The sequence below is a fragment of the Canis lupus genome, chromosome 13 (genome assembly GCF_011100685.1).
Source record: "Canis lupus familiaris isolate Mischka breed German Shepherd chromosome 13, alternate assembly UU_Cfam_GSD_1.0, whole genome shotgun sequence".
NCBI lineage: Eukaryota > Metazoa > Chordata > Mammalia > Carnivora > Canidae > Canis > Canis lupus.
Window position 1 is genome coordinate 13,392,688 of NC_049234.1, and position 25,513 is coordinate 13,418,200.

At 31.8% G+C, this 25,513-nt stretch overlaps 1 protein-coding gene and 1 long non-coding RNA gene across 3 annotated transcripts in view; one reads left to right on the forward strand and one right to left on the reverse strand.

Annotated features, from left to right (window-relative positions):
* Window positions 1-25,513, reverse strand: part of CSMD3 (CUB and Sushi multiple domains 3) — a 1,311,859-nt gene that overhangs the window by 756,526 nt on the left and 529,820 nt on the right. The window contains exon 7 of one of the 2 annotated variants that reach the window (XM_038555366.1): window positions 12,653-12,964. The exons of the other annotated variant lie outside the window; for it this stretch is intronic. Coding sequence (XP_038411294.1) covers window positions 12,653-12,964 — 312 coding nt within the window. The remainder of the gene's footprint in view (window positions 1-12,652; window positions 12,965-25,513) is intronic. 2 annotated transcript variants of the gene reach the window in all.
* LOC119864787 lies at window positions 1,792-24,027 on the forward strand. The gene is made up of 4 exons (XR_005368564.1): window positions 1,792-1,945; window positions 13,065-13,190; window positions 17,775-17,893; window positions 23,885-24,027. It is a non-coding gene; the product is annotated as an uncharacterized LOC119864787 (long non-coding RNA).

The window sequence follows — 25,513 nt, forward strand, 5'->3', positions numbered from 1 at the left end:
TACAGAAATATCCTTAGATATGCAATCATGCTAGTGCTTATGAACATAGGTATAGTTATTCAGCATAATTTAAGGCATTCTTGTAAGGGGCTAATTTCATTTTTACAAAAGAAGATTCTGAAGCTATTAGGTCTAAAAGTTTTAATGAGATTAACGTAGACCTTAAACTTTTGAAATCTTATTTTTCAATCATTTCACATTGAGACATAAGTATAATTTTTTTAACTTGGAAAAATAAATAGAACAGAAAAGAAACCTCATACTTGATAAAATCAATTTGTTAATTTTCAGAAGTCTGAATCAATTCTTTTGTTTTTCATTTGAGACAATGGATGATTAAATAATTGAGAAATCACACAACTAATTATTGGATAAAGACTCTAAAAGTTGTATATGGGCTTTCTTCTCTCCCAGAAATGGAACAAATTCAGGAATTCAAAACACTTATGAAGATACCAGCAGATGCACCCGCAATGCTTGGCGTAACAGGTCTTACAGTTATGGCGGGCTGTAAAATGTCAGGATTATAAGAAAAATGTGGGATTTTTTATATTCTCTTCAGGGATTCTTATAATTGGCATAATAAAAGTCACCATATGGGAAGAGTCACCATTGGTGTGGTTCACAGACATGTTTAACACTTTTAAAACTGTCTTAGCCTTTAGTTGTTTTAATCCTCATTTTTCTGATAGCTTCAAATGAACTTTTTAGCTTATCTTTACTCCTACAATTAAATATTTAGATCCATTCCATTCTTTTCCCTAGGCTCTTTTTTGTCTTGATATAGTCTTTTGAATAGAAATAATTTTCTATTCATTTTATTTGTATTTTCTGCTCTCCATAATTTTCATAAATTAATTTTACTAAGGATAATTTCACTATAAAGTATGATGAAAAATGATAACATTTGTTTTCTTTTCTTTTTTAAGTAGGATGTTTAGGATAGACCTAGTTTTCACATGGATGCCTTAGGGAATATAAGGATTAGGAAAAACTTCCCAAATAATCTCAATAAAATATATACCCGCAGGTTTATTATTTTTTCCCAAAATAAATGGAGTAATTTTATGTTTCATATTTGTTTTACAGTTGACATCAGACATCACTTATGTATACTATAATGCCTTCTTAATAGGAAAATAATTGAGAAAGAAACAACTGCTGGAATAATAGGGACCACAGTTAATGAATATCATCAGACTGAGGCAGTGGAATATATACTTCCACTAAAAATTTCATTGTTATAGAGAATAATTTTAAATAAAAGAATCCAGGAAATATTATTACTTTAATAAGTAACAATATGTCATGTCATCATCTCTCTCATTTCAGATTATTATATTTTACCTAACTTTTTCACTAGAAGCCTTGGAATCGTTGCCTGGCTTCTGCTTAAAACAAACATAGATGAACTGTGATAGTTGTATTTGATCCAGAGTTATGCTGCTAAAGAAATGATGTTGAGGACAGCAAAGAAATGATCATAACCTGTGTTCTATATTGTCTACATGCCTTTCCAGATCTATCTTCCTCCTTGTTCTTTTTGCAGAAGATTGATCTGAATAGGCTACATCCTGCCACATAAACTGTGGCATTGTCTAGAAGAGCTGATACTACCTAGAGGCTTGTTAGAAAAGCAAACTACCAAGTCCCACCCTAGACCGATTGAATTAGAATTTTAAGAAGGTCCTCAGAATGATTCTTATCACATTTAAGTTTGTGAAGCACTAGATTCTATCAACAGACTCCCTATTCTCTGGAGAATTCCACCAGGATGGAAGGAGAGAGGAAAGTTAGAACATAATTATTCTGCAGGGTCTCACATCATTACTTTGACTAGAATTGACTAGGACCCTAACTGAAGGTCACTAGTTTTTTCATACCAGTCTCATATACACATCTCTGTCCAACATCTCCCTCCTCTCATCCCACTGTGTCAGCGATGGTGAGTCCTAACTGCTACTACTCTGCAATATAACACAATCCCTTGTGGTTTCTTTATATTCACTCACTTAGAAACAATTCCTTTGTAAGTAAATCCTCCTTGAATTAGCCCATGTTCTACTGTTTCCCAATGGACTCTGATGGATATACCACTCGTACATGAAAATCATTAGAGATATGCACTAAACATCTCTTAATGTAACATATTAGGAGTGTTACATGTGTAAGTATAACCACTTTTGGACTTCAAAAGGTAATTTTTAAGTAAAAATATGGGTGACTGTTGCTCATAATTCTACCATTAGTTGCTTACTTAAATCCTAGGGATTTGAGTTTTGAAGATGTAGGTCGTGTATTTACTCTCTTTTCTAGCAACTTCTTTGCTCTGTCCCAGAAACAAAGACAGTTCACAAGAATAGGGTAGATAAAAAGATAAGTGAATTTCTGACTAGAGAGTAACTGTTTTAAGGGTAAACTGGCAAAAACAAAAATATGAGGTAACTAGAAACCCAAGATTGAATGCAATACATTACTTTGGTATAACTACACAAAATCTGTATGGAGAGTGTTAAAAAATTGTACATATTAATTGTTACCATAATTCTCTATCAATATTGCATTAAACTATTTATATTTATTTCTATGAAAATAACCTACCTGTGAGATTTAAAATTCTATGTTAATTATTTTAATTTGTTCACATATCTTTACCTTAAATAATTTTTACATTCCTAGAGTGTATTTTATTCCTATACAGGCTCCAGAAGTGGGCAGTATCAGTTATTGATTGTGATCTAAGTCACAGGCACTCTGTGCCTACTGCTTTTTAAACCACAAAATATCTACTCTAAATAGGTTTATTATCCTCCTCTCCACAGATGTAAAATGGTAAAGTGCTGAGTAGATTGCCCAAGGTTACACAGATGTTAAATATGTTCATTCAATTGATTCTGATACTTCAATCCTAGTGTCTATACCACCACCTGACTATGAATAACATATTCCATATATTTAATCAAAACTCTCAAGTGTATATTCCAGAAAACCAGAAATAGATGGGATTAGTATATCCTATCCTCATTTATTTTTTAATGCGAAGCTTATCATATAAAATATAAGTGGTCAACAATATAAAGCCTGTTTTACTTTAATGTGAAGTAGAATTGGCTTGATTAACTTAATATCAAATACAGATATTGATTATTTATTTATTTATTTTTTTTTTATATTGATTATTTATTGATAGTGCCAACTATAAGATGCTTGAAGCATCTTAATACTTTATTTTGAAAGTGTGAACAGATGAATAAAAAAGGTATAGCACAAGCCAACTGCCAATTTGATATGAAATTCAAATCATCCTGTAATCTTTTTAGTAAAACCATCTTTGGCTACATTCCTTTCTAATAGAAAGTTCAGAAGAGTTGATAAACTTTTTTTTTATTAATGTGAGACTTAAAAATGAAAAGTTTCTAACCTCTTGGTGATCTCGAGAAAAAGCAATCTAGAAATTTGTCACTTTAATCCCACTTGATATTGAGGAAGAAATGCCATTTGAAGAATATTTTAAACAAAGAAAAATCAAGCATCCACACTAAAAAGCAATAGCCCATGATTTAGAATATAAATGATGTAATTGTGAAGAGAAAAATATACAATGCACCCCAAACATAATACCATGCTGTTCTGTGTTCTGCCATATATGGAGGTTCTGCTCTTCCTAAAATCGTAAAACTTAATTGTGTGATTTCACTCTGTGCACAGCAGGGCAGCCATATGCTCTAGGAAACTACATGCAAGGGAAGCAGCTTGTTGCAAAAATGGGTGAAAATGCCCTGAAATAATTCTGAACAAGATAAAAATGTCTCTAACATAGGACCATTTCTTCATACTCCAAAAGGCAGAGGAGTCCACTTTGGCACAAATTTTGAGCACAAATAGAAAGTCTAGCCCCTTCAAAATATTTTAACAAGGGAAAAGATTTAAGTCAGAATAATCACATTAACTGTGACCATCATTCAGAGGTAACTGGGGAAATCAGTGACACACAAAACCATTTTCATCTCCAATCTTTAAGCTTTCCTTTTTAATCAATGTAGTATATATTTTCTTCCCTTGTTTGCCCAGTCTATAAAAATGAGAAATAGTGTGTTATATAAAGAATAAGCTACCAAGATATATGATTAACAATTACTGATTAGCATAACAATGGGATGGAAAATCTGAAAAAAATTATGAAGACCATTGTTTCGAGGTGATAGTTCCAATTAATGGGAAAAGATATATGCCTCCCAAAATCTACGGAAAGGAAAACAAAAACAAAGGGTCATCAATAGTTCTTAAAATCTCTGCAAAGGAATAATTAAAAAGCATGGCTTGTGGTATAGCATTGGATAAAAATGTTAAAACAATACTTTGCAAATTTATCAGTTGTGAAAAAAATAAGTTTTTATTGCTTAATTTTGTCATAAAGATCTTCAGGCATTCACAGTATTTTTATCTAACGTCTTTTTAAAATACATAAACCTATTACCAAGTAAATTCTAACACTTTATTTTTTCTCTTCTTTCTCCCTAAGAGCAACTTACTCAAGAAAATATAAAAGAATTAGAAATGTAAAAATATATTTACTGGAATGAATAATATAGTTTTGACAATATTACAAATGTGATGAAATGTGGTAATGGAATAGAAAATGAGGATGATAATAAAGAATTATGTATTTAAATAATATGTACACTTCTAGACATGGATTTTTAAACTGCTACAAATATCAACACTGAACACAGTTTTTCACAAAATAACATAATTAGGAAAAAGTCAAGAGAACAATGAAAAAAACAAAAAATGACAAAATATTGATAAAGCATGCAAAGTCAATATTTATATATAGTACACTCACCTAAATATTAATAATTCCCTATCTGTTAAACATATATCTAGTTGACCAATATCAAAGTTCTACCATAAAAAATCAATAACATATGAAATGAAAGTATATTACAGGAATCATGTGTAGCCACATAATTTTTTAAGAGTTACAAATTCTCTATTCTGCCATTATTTATGCTAAACATGCATAAAAATCAGTACATCACTTAGTCTTAAAGAAAGACCAGGGAATTCAAGCAGGCAAATGCAACTTTGCCATTTATATAAAGTAGAAGATAATGCTTAATTATTCAATCATGAAAAGTTTTGAATTGGTAATTCAATTTTGTATCTTTTCTTTCACCAGTTTGCTTCCATTTATCAATTAGCCTTTCAGAGACTTGAAACATGGTAAGAAAGGGAGACTCATTTTTATGTTTTTTTTTTTTCCTTTCTGTTATTTGGTAACACACTTTAAAAAAATCCTTTCAAGGTATAAAATTTAGCATAAAAATGAAAATAGGTGAGTTAAAACTTGACAAGGAAATGCTTTCATCATTTATCCATACAGTCATTGATCTTTCAAGTGAGATCAGTACTAATATAATCAGCTCAGTCAATCTCAAGAGTTGACAGAGTTTACTATTGTCATTAAGGTTGACCCAGGAAATTCACCTGCCCTAGGGTAACCCCTCCACTCAGGAAATTCCCACTAGAGTCATTCTTACAGACTGAAAATATAAATTTTACTATACTCTCTGAGATAGTTGATCAACATTGTGAAGATTTCAAGTGGAGAACATGATCTCCTGGGGAGTGGACAGAGAGCAGGTACTGTTTGACAAGTATCACTCTCTCTTCATGATAACATCCTCATGTTAAGTCTTGCATTCAGTGTATCAACACAACCTGTAGTCTCGTTAGGGGTGCAGAACTTCAGATCCCACCCAATCCAACCAAATCACAATCTGCATTTAAACGAGACTACCAGGTGATTTGTATTCACATTGAAGTTGGGAAGCAGAATCTAAGACTTCAACTCCCAGTCTCTATCAACTGTTATTTGCATCTCTGCATATATTAGTAATCTGTCAGCCTATTCCTTTTTTTTCTCTTTAATTTCTTGTTGAAATAACATCTTAAAGAAAGTTACATACTTTTCTGCTAAAGACCACTAGTGGCTCCTGTCTCACTTAGATTTAAATAAAACTCTTAACCTCATCCTCAGAGACTACATGATCTGTGGTTTCTATCAGTTTCCTGCCTCATCTCAACCCCTCTCCTCCTTGGCCACTGAACTCCAGCACACTGGGCTTTCTTTTTCTCAAGCAAAGCTTCTAATTATTGTTTTTTCTACCTGATATGCTTTCTCCTGTGATCCTAGCATGGCAGTCTTCTTCCATATTATTTAGGTCCATTTAATGTTTACCTCCTCAAAATGGCCTTTCCTGCCCTTCCAAACTAAGGTAGTCACTCATATATCATGTAGCCTGTTTTATTTTTTTTTAATTTTTTTAATTTTTTTATTTTTTTCATGTAGCCTGTTTTAATTTTCTGCTCCATCCTTGCTACAATCAGGTAAGGTAGGTTTTTGTTTATTTGCATTTTGTCTTTTTCTTTTCACTCGAATATAAACTCAATGAAGCAGGGTCTACTCATTTTTGTTCAATGTTGTTTATTCAAAAACTGGAAGAAATTCTGGTGGTGTAAGTAAGTCAGTAAACATCTGTTGAAGATGGAGGGAAGGGAGGGAAGGGAAGGGAAGGGAAGGGAAGGGAAGGGAAGGGAAGGGAAGGGAAGGGAAGGGAAGGGAAGGGAAGGGAAGGGAAGGGAAGGGAAGGGAAGGGGAGGGGAGGGGAGGGGAGGGGAGGGAAGGGAAGGGAAGGGAAGGGAAGGGGAGGGAGGGGAGGGGAGGGGAGGGGAGGGGAGGGGAGGGGAGGGGAGGGAAGGGAAGGGAAGGGAAGGGAAGGGAAGGGAAGGGAAGGGAAGGGAAGGAAGATTGTTGAAGAAAAGAAGTGAGAAAAGAAACTGATTAAAGAAAGAGATGAAGGAAGAAAAAAGCCAGAAAGAAAATACAGGAAGGAAGGAAGGAAGGAGGGAAGGAAGGAAGGAAGGAAGGAAGGAAGGAAGGAAGGAAGGAAGGAAGGAAGGAAGAAGAAAAAAGAAGAGGAGATCCTGAAGAAAGTAACTCTGTCATCTTAAACACTAAAAAAGCTAGAAATCCTCAAATGGAGAGTATTTAAGAATTTAGGGCATAGAGGTAGGCATTGGTTTCTGGGAGAAACATATATGCGGCCAAGTTATTGAAATAAGGAGAGAACCAATCTCTAACTTCCTCGATATTGGTGCTGGCCACATTTATGGTTGTTTTAACATTGGCTACATAATTTGATAACCATAAAAATAAGTCCATGTCAATTCAAACATCAAGTGGAAAAAGATGATAAATACATTTAATTAATATTTATTTGGATAGTTTATTATAGACACTTAGGATTACGAGGGAGAGTAACAATCATATTATGGATATACTCTTTGATACTTAAATGCTTTATAAAGACTAATTTGTCCATCAGGCTATGCTTGAATATCTTATTAGTGATTTGGAAATTTACTGCTTCCTGAAATGCACAATCTATATTTGAACAAAACTCAATGTTAGAAGTCTTATTTTTAATTGTATCTCCCTGTGATTCCATACAAATTCTACAACCTATGGCTGAACAGGTTTTATCTCTCTTACATATAACACATCACACATTTGAAGATAGTTATAATTCATCCCCACTCATACTCATTCTATCGCAATTCCTTCTTTTAGGTGTGATAGATAATTTTCCACTGCAGTTGTATCCCTACACCTTTTCCTTTAAAAATAAAGGCCATATTTTACTTCTTTTGAGTTCATCCCATGATTAGCAAAGAGATGATATGTTCAATAAAACCCAAATATTTGATGGACATATGTCAGTATCCATAAAGATCTAAGTAACCAACCATAAATTAACTTTCTCGTTGTGCTATTGCTTATGAAGGCTTTTTTTTTTTAAAGAAATGCCTTAGATTTACAAATTTACACTGTATAAAAACTATTAATAGAATTTTTGAAAACAGTATCAGTTGCTTGCAAGCTGCTGAAAATATTTAAAATTTTTCGTGTGGCCAAATAGCCTATTAGTAGAAGGCACACTGTAGGCATCCAGAAACTATTACTTCAATACAATAAATTTTCTGTTAGATTACAGTTTGTTTTTTTTTTGAACAAAGTTGTTATATATCACAGAATTTGACATCTGAATTAACTAGAAATTTCAGTTTGTTTGACAGTCTGTTTTCCCCTTTATGTTAAGCAAAGTAAATGTTAAGATGAGCTAACTTCAAAAAAATATTGCTTATGATAAAAATGAAAAAAATACTGCTTTTGTTTAGATTAAAACTGCTGACCTAAAATGAAGTTTTATGCTGAATTAACCATTCTTACCTTAAAGGTGAAAATAATAAAGACTTTTAGTCAAAAGCTCATGATTAAAATAAGTTTTCTTTTAGGCTCCTGTTATAAAGAGGGGGAACCTACATCATATTCAATTTTAGTAAAACATAATTTCATATTACTTTGTAAACCAAACTAATGCTCTGCTTGATCCTATTGACATGCTTAAATATACTATTAACATATATGGAATAATTGACTACACTATGTCAAAATAAACAGCAGCAATAGCTTTAAACTGCTCATAACACATTTGACTCCACAACATGTTATAATCATCTAAGTTAATATTCCACTAGGAAAAATAATAAAAGACAATTTATAATTATATACTGATGTATAGTAACTCTTCCAGAAGAATATATCCACATTTTATACTTGAAAACAGCAACTACCAAGGTTGCTCATTAACATCTGACAGAACTTGCCTGCATATTGAAAAAAAGAGAAATATTCTAAAATATAAAAGAAAAAACAATGTTAAATTATGTGGAGAAAACACGTTTTAATGATTATTTTTTAAATAGTGTGACTATGAACTTCTTGAGGAAGAAAATCCAATTGTGTTTATCACCTAATAACTAAAGTTAATCTCATCTAATACAAGGCTTTGGCTACATTAGATCCTTATAAATCTTGAATAAATGAAAGAATGAATAAATACTAATCTAGCAATATGAACTAGATTTTCATACATTCTCTGCCAGAGCACAATTTTCTTTACAAAATAATGATGTTATATTAGATTAATCTGAGATATTCTAGATAATTCTGAAATACATAGTTGCAGAAGCGCAGGACACTCTACTTGTAATATTATTACACAGGCCCTGTTATTTTAAGTCAACTTTGAGTTGAAATCTCTTAGGGCTATAATATTGAACTATAGAGTTTAGGGATTATTAGAAAAGGTGTTTTTATGATTATGACAAAATGAAGTAGTTATCTTGAGCACTGAAATACGTAGGTATTTGAGTATATTGAAAATTATAATTTCAAGACTTATAAGAAATGTAGATGAATGCTTTAGCTGGTCATATTGTGAATACTCATGCATTAGTTTAGCAAATATTATTTAAGTATGTCTATGGTTCAAAAGCTATTCTAGGCACTGAGAATGCAACATGAACCAGACCCACCCACTCCTTACCTCATAGAGATAAATTTTATAGGATAAACCATAGGGCTAATGATTACAAGTACAGGAAGAGTACAGAGACCAATGGTGAGTTATAATAGAAAAGCCTAACTTTCCCGAAGGTGACAATTTAAGCTAAAATTTCAAAAGGTAATTAGAATGATCTGGCTGAAAGGATGGAAGGAATAGTTCATAAAGATGTATTCAAGTAGTAAAGAACATGGTGTGTTTGGTTGGCAAAATAAAATAATCTATGTTTGGCCAAAAAACTAAACTGACTGTGAGAGTCATACTGGATGAATTTAGAGATATGGACAAAAGCTAGATCATGGACTCTCCTGTGGGTCATCACCAAATCTTAGATTTTATTTCTTTTTTTTTTAAAGATTTATTTATTTATTTATGATAGAGAGAGAGAGAGAGAGAGAGAGAGAGGCAGAGACACAGGAGGAGAGAGAGAAGCAGGCTCCATGCCAGGAGCCCGACGTGGGACTCAATCCCGAGACTCCAGGATCGCACCCTGGGCCAAAGGCAGGCGCTAAACCGCTGAGCCACCCAGGGATCGCTTGGTTTTATTTCTAAGGTCATTGAGAAGCCACTGGAATCTTTAAAGCAGTGTTGTGATGTAATCAGATTTAAAAGGCAATTGTCACTACATTGTGGACCATGGAATAGAAGAACAAAAACTAATTTGTTTTCTCTAAAATATCTAGGAAACTATAGAATTAGCTTTGCATTAAGTTTACTGACTCATTTAAAATATGAATTAAACGTCTCACTATCTGCATATACTCCATAACTCTTTGAGTATTCTAATCAGCTATGAGCTTTACAAAATTTTCCCTGTACCATCAGACAGGTTTCTCTACGTCTCCCACTCTATCTCAATCTCTTAAAGTAGAGGGTCATATATTATCTTCATTTTCTTGAACAGAGCCTGGTATTATTAGGCATTCAAGAATGTCTGGTGAGCTGGAACTATTTTTATAAAGAATACTGCTTTGATGTCAGCCGATTCAAATTTAGAAATTTGGCCCTGCTAAGAGTCAAGTTTTTGAAGTCATTTTATTTCTGAAAATACAGTTAAATATTGAGTGTTTTCAAATACATTAATAGACATAGGATGATAGGTCTCTTTTATTTCTAATATTGACATTTTTAACCCAAGATATTCTACGTTTGTGTCTCAAATGTAATAACTAGCTATCTGAAATCAATAAAATGGTAGAGTACTGAAGGAGAGTCAGAAGGATCAATTCTAATTAAAATAGAGATTTGATAAAAGTATAATAACTTAAGTCACTGAAAAAATAATGAATGTACCATTTAGAATGTTTCCCATACACATAACTTAAACATAAGTAACTGAGAAATATTTATTTCAAAAGTAGATGGCACTACCAAATGGCAATTATATTCAGAAACACTATTTTTGAAAGAATATGGGAAAGGTTGAAACGTGTAAGCTCTAAAATAGAGTTAGGAGATTATGACAATTGAGAAAATTTGAGCAACTTGGAATTTACCAAGGAAATGATATACTTAATTAAAATTTACTTGAAATTAGTTCAAAATTTCAGACCAATTTTCAAATCACTTTATTGAATGTAATAAGTGACTACTATTTATTCTCTTTTCAATTTGAATTATTTTTCCTACTTCTATAAAATATTAATTTATAACCCCAGAATTTCTCACATCACTTGATGGCAAACTTTGGCTAAAGCGGTGTTTGTATTATTACTTGATCTATATAATAAAAATATGTCTAATAATTACCTGTCTTTTATTCAATGTGTTAGAGTAGTTTGTCAATGTTAGCTCATGCAATTTTCCAAAGAGAATGCAAAGCCTGAATAGAAGAAGGGCCTTTTCTTAATATTTTAATGATATTTACACCTTAAAAAATTTCCTGGTACTAAGAAAAAGTGGTCTACTTTATTAAGCAAATAATCAGTTTTATCATGATGTCTATATTCTTAGCAGTGGAAATATAGTAAGAACGTGAATAGAGAAGCAGGGTGATATTGATTTAATTCTTTACAGGGGACTACTCCATGTTAAGAATTCATTTTAGGATGCTTCTTAAAGAGAACTAAAGTAACTTCAGTATGAATTGTGATGGACATGAGCTTCTGAGATACATCTGTATGATTTTCAACTAGTTTATATAAGGATGTCTTGATTTTTCTCCTTCGTGTACTCTAAGCACAGAATGCTTGCCATTACTTACATCATGCTCTCTATAAACCATGCCCAATCACACTACATAAACCATATCCAGTTTGGAGAATATATGATGATGAGTTGGAAATAGAGTTGGAATAGGTATTCTGCACTTGAAACATGTTCAATTAATTAATATTTCCACTGATGCATATATCAATATAAATTAAGGCCCTTTATTTTTTGACACTACACTGACTTTTTTTCATGATCTGCTCAGTGAAACTTGCTACCAAGAAATGGAAAAATACACATGCTACACTTCCTAGTTTTGTAAAAGATAGACTTATATTAATTAACTAGAAAATTACCAATATATTATTTGGCCTTGTGGTATGTTTTTCTATAAAAATCAGAAAGTTAATGGATTTTTAAACTTGAATCTGAATGAATGGATGTTACCTTTTCAAAATGACAAACCTCAGTACAGTCATATAGCTCAGGCAATAGGTAATTTAGATATAGAAGAGCAAGCTTTATAAAATAATCACCAGACAGAATGTTCCTATTTGCCCAAATTATCTATTTTCTTAATTGTTAAATAGCATCTGTGTAACATAAAAAATTCATGCAAATACTGAAAATTACTACATAGGATAAATCATCCCTGTGTAAATATGTACACTTATTAATAGAAACTGGTTATTTTATTTTCAAATTATTTCAACATCATAACTAGCATATAATATGCAATAGATATTTAGAACTTATTTTTATTATCTCTTTTATGCATTCTGTCTTTCTATTTTTACCCCCGCCCCCACCCAATATTTGCATTTCACTTCGATTTTTTTTTAATTTTTGTGCTTTCAATTATTCAGGTTTTGGCTATTACTATCTATATTTTTCATCCACCTTAAACTTTTTTTTTTTTTTGCTTCCTACATCTTGGCTCTCTTTCAGCTCATTCTCTAATTAGAATCATTACCAAAATATAGCTTTGGCTGTAACTAAATGGGCACAAGTAAAATAACATCCAATACCTCTATGAGTAACAACTGCAAGCTCTTTAGTTCTTTCTATCTGTTCAGCATTTCTTGGTCTTCTCCTTGTACTTTGTGTATCTGCTTGATGAGGAGAGAGCCCGTCCTTGGATGTGTTGGGGTCCAGACCTGAATTTCTGAGATTCGTAACTTGCACTCGCTGTTCCTCGGAAAGTCTATGGATGGTGACAGCTGTAACACTGGATACAGTAACATCTGCAGATGTGCTAGCAACAGCAAAAGCACCAGTGGCAGTCCTGTTATGCTCCTCTAACTCACCAGTGGAGGTAGTGTGGGTCAATGTAGAAGAACCTGTGGGACACAGTAGCACTAGATGCTAACTTTTTCTTTTAAATTGTGTTTATTTTTTCTGATAAGTTTAATAAGTTATATTCCCTTCTATTACTTTAAGGATAATCAACATGAAGAGGCAAAACACAAACACGCCACTAAAATGTGAAGTAACCAGATCTGAGGATTGCTTTGTATTAATCAACCTATGAATAGATATCACACATCAATATACCACATTTTAAAGGTAACACATTAGAAGGGAAAAGGCGAAAGAATAAACCCACTATGTGGCCCTGAATCAATCTTTGTTATTTATCTGCAGATGAATATTAGCAACAAATGCCTGGCAAGTGACAAATTTTGACAGAATGGGTAACTGTGTAACCACACTTTTCTCAAAAGTATGCTTTGAATAGTCTGTGCCATATCTCTTCATAATTTCTGGGAAAAATATCAAAAATTTCTATTCTAAAATAAGCAAGTGAAGGAGAATTTAAAATCAAAGCCAAAATTAAAAAAAATGATTAAAGAAATAAAACTCTGAAATAACTATTCTATGTAAATGCCTATCTTAACCTCACTTGCCAGAAAGCAGCCAACATGATAAATATTCAATGTCATGAGCTATATATGCTTTAGACTTCAGTGGGTTGTTTTCCGAAGTTGGGTAAATTTTTTTTGCTATTTTAAAGTAAAACTTGAGTTTAACCAATTTTCAACTAATTAAACAATAATTGTATTTAGAAATGATTGAAAATTAACCAATAATTTGGAATCTGTATTCCTAAACAACTAGCTTTAATAAGTGGTTGTTGAGGATTTCCAAATATCTCATAAGCATTTCACGGTATATATTTCTCTACATTCTTAACTTTATTAAGGTTTCATGGTAATTTAAAAATAGATTTAAAGGTGCCAAATTGGGCTTGTCTTTTTCCTTTGACTTAAACCTTTTTAAAAGATTGTCTATAGTAGTACATAATTATTATAAAATGAAAAAAGTAACCTAATAATAAAAGTATGAAATGGAACAAAGATATTTTCAAAAGGATCTTGACATCTAAACTGCTTAACAAGAAAAAATACTGAATGTTGGAAATATAGATACTAATTAGGAATAATCATCAGGTCCTGGTTAAAGATGTGTGAGTATTTTTCAAGGCCAATGAGTGGTATGTTTTCATATATCTGCCTTCTGCCTTCTCATAAACTGCATATTGGAATTCTGTCCACAATGTATAATTAGATATTGTAGACAAAAATACTTAAGTATATTTTAACCATCCTGCAAGAGGAAAATAATCACTTAAAGGTAGAGCATGCTCTACCTTTTTTTTTTTTTTTTTTTTTTGTCCTCTCTTTGGCTAGTAGGGCCAGTAATTTTATTTTCTGCTTTAAAGTAAAAAAGGAAGCCAAACATGGGGTCCTCTCATTCATAAGCAAGCAAAGGGACACATGTCTGATACTAATTCTGCCAGCCTAAATTGTTATACTTTGGTTTAATTTGAACAAGAAATTCAAATGATTTAAGTGATTATATTTGGGCAGCCTGGGTGGCTCAGCGGTTTAGCGCCACCTTCAGCCCAAGGCCTGATCCTGGAGACCCGGCGTCGAGTCCCACATCGGGCTCCCAGCATCCAGCCTGCTTCTCCCTCTGCCTGTGTCTCTGCCTCTCTCTCTCTCTGTCTCTCATGAATAAATAAATAAAATCTTAAAAAATAATAAAATAAGTGATTGTATTTTAAGAGATCTACGGGTAAATGAGTTATGACAATTATGAGATGATTTTAAAGGCTTTTAATATATTTTAAAACAGTCAAAAAAAGTTGCCATTGAATATTTATCCAAGTCATTTTATGAAGATTACGATCTCCTAAATCCATGTTGGTTATGCAAACTGGCCAGTAACATTTACTAAGCTAATATTTAGTAAGATTTTTCTTTAATCACATGATTAAGCAATAACTATGCTAATAATACTAACATTTGGTAAATAACCCCATAATAAATCAGACATTTGAAATACCCATGTGCTTGTTACTATAAAAACAATTAACTGATCCATATGATTCACCTGGGGAATCAAACGGCATGTTCCATTTCTAGAAAGGAAGTATAAAATTGGGGAGGATGGACACTAATGCTTTAAAACTTTCCTTAACTGTATTATAATTCCCAGGCATTCAGTTTTAGTTTAAGGAAGGAAACTACTTAACTATAAACATATGTTGTGAAATACAATCTAAAAGTTTGAAAAATAATAGAATTTGTACTCTATCTCAAATCTCAATGTTCTGACCTTACTCCAAGAGTAAACTGAATAGCTATTTATTGTATTGATCACTGAAGTCATTAACCTAAATAATCCTAAATAATCTCTATTTCGTCAATAATATGGGTTATATTAAATAACGCAATAGATAAATAATCTCAATTTATATGGGTCAATAATTCTGGGATAATTCTTGGGAATGTGTCTAGTTTGCTTCTACAACCAATCCAAGACCTACAGACCAATTCCAAATGGGCATTTTCTTAAAGACAACAGGATGATTGTCTTCAATATTCATCCTGTTGTCCCCAATTATATTTGGGACATTATTTAGATAGTCTAAATAGACTCTCATAGTCTCCAAATATGAGAGAACTGATTTTTCTTAGCCTGTAGATCCAGGATTTGCTGTGAATCCCTGGGTGGCTCAGTGATTTAGCACCTGCCTTCCGCCCAGGTTGTGATCCTGGAGTTCCAGGATTGAGTCCCACATCAGACTCCCTGCATGGAGCCTGCTTCTCCCTCTGCCTGTTTCTCTGCCTCTCTCTCTCTCTCTCTCTGAGTCTTTCATGAATAAAAAATAAAATATTAAAAAAAGATCCAGGATTTGCTAGCAATTCCAATCTTAAAATCTTCAGTAATAGAACTCTACTTTTGGCTAATGGTGGTGGTGATTCAGTACTACCTCTTAACCGGATACAGAACAAGTTGGAGTGTTGGAATGAAGTACTGAAAAGTAATTTATTTAACCATCATAGTCCAACTAGATATATATTTCAACCAGCTATTTTGCTAACTAGTTGTTATGTTTCATGTATATTTTGTGTTCATACTCTTTCTTCCCCATACTAGAATGCAAGCGCTCCAAAGGCTGAGATTTTTGTTATTCTATTCTATTCTATTCTATTCTATTCTATTCTATTCTATTCTATTCACAGCATCTAGAACAGTGCCTGGTACATAGTAGATGCTCAAGAAATAGTCATCAAAAGAATAATAAATGAATAACGTTAATAATAATGCTAAAATAATATTAACAATAATACATTTCATAAACCAAATATGATTATAATTTTACTATGGAAAAGTCATATTTCAAACATATAATGTTGAAGAGAAGTTCTAAGGTGAGGAAAACTGACAATTTTGTTTTTAACTTTCAAAGACAAGAACACCTGGGTGGCTCAGTGGTTGAGTGTCTGCCTTTAGCTCAGGGCATGATTCCAGAGTCCTGGAATCGAGTCCTATATCAGGCTGCCTGCATGAAGCCTGCTTCTCTCTCTGCCTATGTCTCTGACTCTATCTCTCTGGTGTCTTCCATAAATAAATACAATCTTAAAAAAAAAAAAAAAACTTTCAAAGACATCATTTTGAAAAAGTGTGGAATCTGAAGATTTATTTGCATAAGTGAGAGTTACTTGAAGATTTGTGTCATAATTCCCAAACCTTAAAAGTGTACAATGTTCATGTGAATTTGGTTTACTTAGAATGTTCAAATTTCTGTAGAGTGAAAAGTAGTCATATCTTATAATAGCAAAAGACAGAAGTGCATCTAAATGTAATTAAATATGTTTGATATATAAAATAGAATAACTTCTATAAAAATAACATTGATTTCCTTTATAAGGCAATAAAATCATCCATCAACATAAAGTTATATCATATATAACCATTTTATCTAAAATGTAGACCAATTTAGCATACTGGTTTTGGTACCACTTTAAATTGGCAGTGTTTGAAACACAGATTTTTAAATTGTCAAAATGCACCATTTACCATTTAACAGTTTAAAAACACTCAACGTTTTTGCATACATACTGTTTTATGAGGTAATTGCCAATGTTGGAAAAAGCCTTAGGATTATGCATAGCAACAATCCATTATTAAATATATTATATTGCTAATTCAATATTAAAATATATTTTGTTTTCTTTTAAAAATTTAAGTATGCTACACAATTAAGAAAACATTATCTTTAATAGCACAGTATTAAATGCATGTGTTACACAACATACAACCGAAATTAAGGAATAAAATGTACATCAGAAGATCCATTCTTCATTCGAAATCAAATTATGTATACAAGTTGTGTTTTCACAATTAGATTATCCTGCCATTAAATTGCTTGAGATATATTTAGAAATTAGATGTTTACAATATAAACACAGGTTTAAGGTATATTTTATTAATATTCCTTAATAAAACATTTCTCAATATAACAAAAATAAAATGAAATGGTTTACATATATAAGCATGCTTCTATAAATCATAACTATATGTCATCTTTGGAACTATGATAATGGAAAATGACATATGTTACACATGTAAATAGGCAAATTTATTTAACAGTAATCCTTACAATATGGAATTTGGATTATATTATGTATCATAATGAAAATTATATTTTTGAAGGCTTTCTTATTTCAACAATATATCTTCAAGAGACTAAGCATAATTTATATAAAGCCATTTTTAAACGTGTTATTTAGAAAATCTAACAAATGAAAACTAATTTCATAATTGAATTTTAATCTATGATCAAATTTATCCTTACAGATTTTTAAAACAATTTTGTGCCACTGTACTTCGTAATTATTGTCTAACTCATCACAGAATTGAAGAACAGAATATGTTGCTAGAGATACGAGCGGATGGCCCAATATGTACAGAGCTATGTAAGTACATGTTAATGATAATTACAGATTCAAAGAAGTGGCTTTTAGATATTTATGTTTGGCATGTTATTTTATATAAAGAATATATTCTGTTCCATTAACTTTAATATTTCAAGTGAAACATTTGAATGAGTTTAATTAACAAAATAATTATAAGTGAATAATTTTGTGGCATTACGATATATAATGAAAAAAATGCAATAAACATTTAACATGAAAACATGCAAAAGGAAAAATATACAAAATAACATCAAAATAAAATCTAAATACAACTAATGCAACAATTATATTTGGGACATTATTTAGATAGTCTATAAATTTTAGCATATATATTTTAATGTATATGTTGTAGTTCTTTAATATTACTTGGATAAAACTTAAAAACATGTTAATAAGTGAGGTAACTTGAAAATTAATTGCAGTATGTGGGAACGAGGTAAAACAAAGCCACTGCTTTGTTACATTCTATAATTTTCAGGAAGCATATTGTTTTTCAGTACATAACCTAGGTAGGTATTTTACACATTATTAATTCCAGTATGCTAAAATCTACATAGTTTAGCATTTTACAGTACAAATTAGGGAATGAATTTATACTATGAATATTCAACTTAGAAAAGAGATGGGTAAACTGAGAGAATTTTAAGTGAAACAATACTGAAAAAAAAGTTTTTAATGTAATTTTAAAGAACGGGTCTATATTAGTCTGACAGTTTTTATTTTAAATTAAAATGCTGCATTTATATTGAGATTACATAAGATTATGATCTTAAAATATCTAATTAAATTAAAATAATATACTCTTGATTATAAGATGCCTCTCTAAGGAAAAAAAAAAAAAGCATTCTACCAAATTCAACTATGACATGACAATACAAAAACCCTGTCATATGTATTCAGATTTCTGAGATGTTAAAATGTGAAAAGATAATTGATCTTCATAGAATTAAAAAGAAATCGATATTTCAAGTAGCTGATTTTTCTATGTTGACAAATTAATTAATTAGGAGTGTACTAATTTAAAAATGGAATTGAAACTTTAAATATAAATTGTTTCTGAATTGAATATATGTTTGTGTTTCTATTTATATATTTGAATTCAAATTTGTAAGCATTAAATAGGGAAGTTAATATTAAATTTTGCAAATGGATTTGTTATTGTTTATCAGGTACAAGAGATCAGGCTGATTTAATATGCAAACTAAGTGAATTAATATTTGCAATCTAAGCTGAAACTGATGATAGCAAGATTTAATGATACATCTACTAAATTAACATTTACTGTGAGTAAATAAACAATTAAATTAAAACAAATATCCATCAAGATATTTACTAGTGTCAGGTTGTTTACATGCAAGATAAAAATCCCATATTCTGAATTGTTTGAACTGTTGATAAATTCACATGCCAAGCAACCATAAATACCTTTATCTAAATGAAATATAGCAAATATCATAAGTTTTAGAAAGTATATGGAGAGTACTGTATAGGGCAACCATGACAAAACTATATATAAAATATATTTGTGATAAATATATTACATATATATTGTAGATCTCTGAATGTTACACTAAGTATCACAGTTTTGTTATAAAAATGTGAGAGAATAGACATTTCATTTCTTAATACTAAAAATAAAGAGTATGGTAGGGAAAACTTGAGTTTTGAAGATATTCTCTCTCTTAAAAGACCATTTCTTGCAACATTAGTTGATTAAAGTTGCAGAATAAAATTTTCTTATCATTTATTCCTTTTCAAACATATTGGAAGTCTCAATTATGTGTAGTGGTGGATCCTAGGGGTCATTTCTTAATGTACCCAACCACAAACACACACACACACCACTCGTAGGAATAAATACCCACAAAATACAAACTGAAATCTTTGGCACAACTGAGTGTAATATTCTTCCATAAGGTCACAATACTGACAATAAAACTCAAAGACCTGGGTTTCAAAATGAAATCAATGTCACCCTTGCCACATTTCATGAGAATATGAGAAAGGGACAGATTGTCCCTCCACACCTTTCTAAAACCGTCTAGAATCTTGAATTTTTAGGCTTCACTCTTGCAGCAGCTCTTATCTCTCAGCTAAAGTAGAAGTATTTATCATTCAACAAACAAAATGTAACTTAACACACACTTGTTTAATTTCCTTCCACACCAAATTTTATGGAATAGCTGCCAGTTCCCTTGGAAGATTTAAAGGTGCTATTAAGAAAAATGAATACTAATATTTCCTATTCCAAAGTATTACATCAGGAATTCCTTCACTTTCAGAGCCTTGCAAGGTGATATTTGATATGTATTAATAACTTTTTGAAGGTAGAAAGCATGTCTCAAATGTATGCATCCCCACTTCCCCTTGAATGTTTAATGAGTTTGAGAGAAGAATGAACAGGGCTAAATATACTACTTTAATTTCTAATATATATTATATATATGTATAATATGTATATTACATATATAAATATATGTGCTATTGAGTGTCAAAGGTATTTCTGAGGATATAAGAAATTGAACCTGGGATGCCTGGGTGGCTCAGCGGTTGAGCGTCTGCCTTTGGCTTAGGGCATGACCCCCCATCTGGCTCCCTGCAAGGAGCCTGCTTTTGCCTCTGCCTATGTCTCTGCCTCTGTCTCTGTGTCTTTCATGAATAAATGAATACAATCTTAAAAAAAGAAATTGATTCTGTTCAGATGTGTTCAAACAATATTAAAACATTCCATTATAACAAAACTGCAATTTTTATGGTTTATGATAGAAAAGAGAGGAAGAACCATCCAAAAACATGTAAGTCACTCCTTCATTTGTGTTTTCTCAAATGGGGTTAGCATTTCCCTTCTTTTCTGTTTTCCAGCCCCCTTTTCATCCCTTAAAAAATATCTTAGAATAATGATATTTGGCATAGTGAAGGAGAAAGGAGAGAAGTAAGGACAAGGAAATGGCGAAGTTACCCTTTCTACTATCATGGTTAAAAGGAAAAATAAGAGGCTTACTTCTGACCCACCATGTCTCTGACTCCTTCTCACCTTGACTATCTGACCTTGTCCATGTTTGCCCTCTATTTCATTCTATAATGGCTTCTAGTTCACAGAGGGTGGATATCCTTCATTTTCCATTAATTTTAAGTGTTCCTCTTTTCCTAAAGCCTAAAGTACAAAGTTTATATAACACTAGTTTTATATATGTGATATGATTTAGAGGGAACCAAGGAGCTATCCTTACCCCAACATTTTTCTGATGTACCCCAATAGTACTGATAGATGCTCTGTGGGGTTAGTTACTGCCTCTCAAGATTTTCCTCTTAAATCTACACAAATAGATTCCTGGTTGAGAGAACACATACTAGAGTAATTGCTTTACTATTCAGTTTGAATTAGTTTATTGTAAAGTCTTCTCAAAATAAGTAATAGAGACACTTTTAGAAACGTGTTTTTGAGGAGTGTGAAGCTTGCAGATCAGTGAATGCTCCTGGTTGAGGCATTTACCATAAATTGATACCTGGTCTCATGTGATTGTTATATGATTAGAAGAAATGGGTTCATTACTAACAAGTGGGGTATAAGGGAGGTGTGGGCGGGTAGGAAAGGGCTGACATTATGAAGAAAAGACTATTACAGTGTTGATTTTTGAAAGGTTGCTGAGCAACTGGTGAGTATCTGCATAATATGTTAAAGTAGAACAGCCTAATAAGAAACTGAAGCCAAGAAAGGTCTTATTTTCCTACATCATACACTCTGTAAGACACTTTTTATTCTATAGCAACTAATTAATTAGTAGCAGAAGTGATTTGCTTAAAAATAAATGCCAATCTGGCTGAGAAAAGTAGCATGTTGGAGGATAAAAAAACCTTCAGAAATAGTAAGAACCTGTAGAGTTTATCTTCAAAAGCTACCATTAACCAAAAAGGCACATATATTACACATTAAATATCGGGGTATTATGTATAATTATGTTAGGATATTTAAAATATGTATTTCCATATGGAAAGGTAAAATTTTATATTCCTTCATGTAATTACTCTGCTAAGTTCCTTTTTTAATTTTCTCACCAAGAATACATTTTATTTCAAGACAGTATGAAAACGCTATCTCTTAATATCATCAATAAAATGAAGGTATGAATACTATAACAATGATAGCTAAAAAACAATGATGGCTGAAATTTACATTTATACTTGGTTTCAAATATATTTTAGTTCTTTAGTTTAATTATGGAAAAAGATGTACTAAAGTTGAGAGATAAAATGTGGACAACTGACTTAGGAGGACCTCAAAAATCATCTATTCTAACATTGTGACATATGGTCAACTCTCTTTGACACTTTCTACTCTAAGGGTAGAAAGTTTGATCCTCTGGGTGATATATATCAGAAGGTTAATTAGAGCTTCCTTCACTCAAATCTTCCCTGGGGAAGAGACACATAAGTTTGTATTTTAAATACAAAAGAATCCCATCTCTTTTAGAGCAGAAGTTACTTGGAAAGACAGGAAAATTAAGAAAAAATACGAACAAAGAGATTCGGCAAGAGACTTGTGCTTTTACATTTTTTCTAGATATTGGAAAAATAAATTTTATCTCAAATTTATTCTAGAGAAAGTAAATCTTATTTACTTAATGAATTTTTCTATTCTTCATTATTTCTATACCAAAGAGAGGATTTTTTCCCTTTTCTATGTTACATTAGCATTTCAAATATCTGACTTTAAAACCTGAGACATAAAAAAAAAATAAATAAATAAATAAATAAAAATTAAAAAAAAATAAAACCTGAGACATGCTATCTTCCTTTTCTCTACTCTTATTTTTCACACACATGAATTAAATGACTCCTGTGCATCAAGCACAAATACAACCCCCCAACACACAAACACACACGCACTCTTCTCTGTCTCACATGGATTCCATCCCTGCTTTGCAAATGAGCCATCATGAATTTAAAAAATCAGAGCCATGTAATATGTTCAATGAAAGACACAGGGAGAGCTATGAAAATACAGCTGTAAAGCCATTAGCTATGCTTCCAAAATGGGAAAAACGTTCTAGTGGAAAAGACATTTAAAGGATGAGGAATCAAAGAATAGCCTAGTCAGAGGTAACAAACAGCTTAGGAAAAAGGTGTGGCAGGGGAAAATGCAAGACATGCTCAGGCAATTGCAAATTATTTGGTATGGCAGGAATGAAAAGAGAGTGATAGAAGATTTGGTAGGAAGACACCAATGCTTGAAGATCCAAGAAATTTCGACTGGAAAACATAATTTTGAAAGGCTAAGGCATCACTGAAGAATATTAAGCAGATGACTGACAGGACAAGATTGACACATTAGAAGGATTGTAAATGCTGTAATGTGGAGAAGATGTTAGAACTAATACGGACGAAAGGCAGGACAAATATTTGCTGACTCCACCATATGTCCATGAGCCCTGGAAATAGAGTTGCTAAACTTAGTAAATAAAAATATGGTACGCTAGCTTGAATTTGAATGTCAGATAAACATTTTTCCCCCTATAAGGATGTTCTGTGCAACACTTTTGGCAGAGTTATAGTAAAAACTATCCACTATTTTTCTGAAATTCAAATTCAAACAAGAATCCTGGATATTATCTGGAAACTCTACTTTGAAAACAATTCTGTCTTACAACCTCTGAAAATTTTCTGTGTACCACACAAGTAAAAACTATTAATAAATATTAATCAATTAAATTTGACTGATTTGACTGATTTGACTGATCCTATGTCATGCCTACTCCTATGGAATGAAGGAGTAGGCATGACAAGGTAATAAGAACATCTAGACAAAATTCATATGACCATCTTTTTATGAAATGAAAAGTAAAAGGCAGACAAGTTGACTGAGCTGTGCTAGGACCTTTTATTCTCTTTTTATTTAAACTCTACATTTTGTTTTTAGTATTAAAAATAGCTAATACATTAGCTCTTTCTATTCTGTACTTGAAAAAATAATATTGAGAATTAAATCTATAGATGATTCACTCAAAACGTTGCCAGCTTTCATATTAATGCTTCAAGCCAAAGAAACCTGAACTGAAGATATATTTACGGCAAGAACTTAATGGACATTGAATTGCATCCAAGCAAAAAAAAAAAAAAAAAAGAATTGTATCCAAGCACTAAAAATGGCAATGAATGCTGAATAAAGACATCATCCTCAAATAATCAAGTAAGACTTTTTGACCTGTTAGTCTTTTCTCATCCTTGTTTTCTTCTATGATAGAAAGTACAAAATGAAAGTAGAAAATTCAGTTATCTCTCTTTGTCCTTATACTCTTACATATATATGGATATATATATATATTTAATATGTACATATATATGAGATATTTACAAACACTATATATATGCATATGTATATATATAGAGAAAAAACATATATAAATATTATGTATTTCTAATTCTATAGAGACACGCATAGACAGTATATATATATCAGTATATATATATATATATATATATACACATATCTATATGCTGTAAATTCTGAAAAAGGTTTCTAGAGTAAAGATGTTCTAATTCATCAAGATTGCATACATTTGATTGGCAGACTTTCTGATGAAAAAAGTTAATTAAAACAAAGGAAGATTTCTTACCATTAAAGTCGTTTCAAATGTCTGAACGTTTTATATCTAACCAGATGATTTTGGTATACTGTAACTGCAATATATCAAAGGTAATAATATGGATATCCAAAAGTTCTGAAGTATATTTTTTTACTTTTATAAGGGTGATGGAAACTTGCTTTTCTCACTTTTCTCACTTTTCTCAGGGTGGTGTCTTTGTATCTCCCCAAATTTCTGAACACAGTCGATTAGCACATTATAAACATATTTGCTTTCTAATATGTTTAAATGGCTAGATAACAGAACAATTTAAAGAAACATATTATAAAGAGCAATGGCCAATTACTGAGTACTAAATATGTTCTAGACAACCATTATCAGCTTATTTCATCCTCTAAAAGTACCTGTAAGCTGAGGCTATTAAAGCTCAAAGCAGCTTAAAACAACCTGGCTCACTTGGCAGGTAAACTGGGAGCTGGGATTTGGATTTCAAATGTACAATCAATCCCAAAATCACAATCCTAACTCCTGTGAAATAGATACATCTCTATTTGGCCTCCTCAATATATCATAGCATATAAACACTTGTGTCTGAATCAACATGTAAGTTATTTATTTATGCTTTATTTTCATTGTGCTTCTTCCCCATCACCTGCTCCTGCAACACCTATCTTTTTCTAGGTCCTTCTTGCAATTATCTTGCCTCAGAGGAGGATGGTTCTGTAGGGCTAAACGGGAAATTTGCTCTAAGATCTCTCCAAAGAACTTTCATCTTTGGCTAAGATTCTCATCTCTGGCTTGTCAAAAGAACTGCAGAAGAATTTGCTTTCAAGGGAAATGTGGGTTTAAACAGTAACTGGGTACCTTTCTCCCCATTGTCCATACACTGCAAAGGCCTTTTTAATTCTTGTGCAGCACAAGGGAAAAGGAAGTGCCAATGTTTCTTCTACCCTCCCTCCATGATGACCTGGACAGGATTTTCCTTCTGTTGGGCACAATGGTGGCTCTCAAATTCATTTGAGTTTAAAAGAACAGA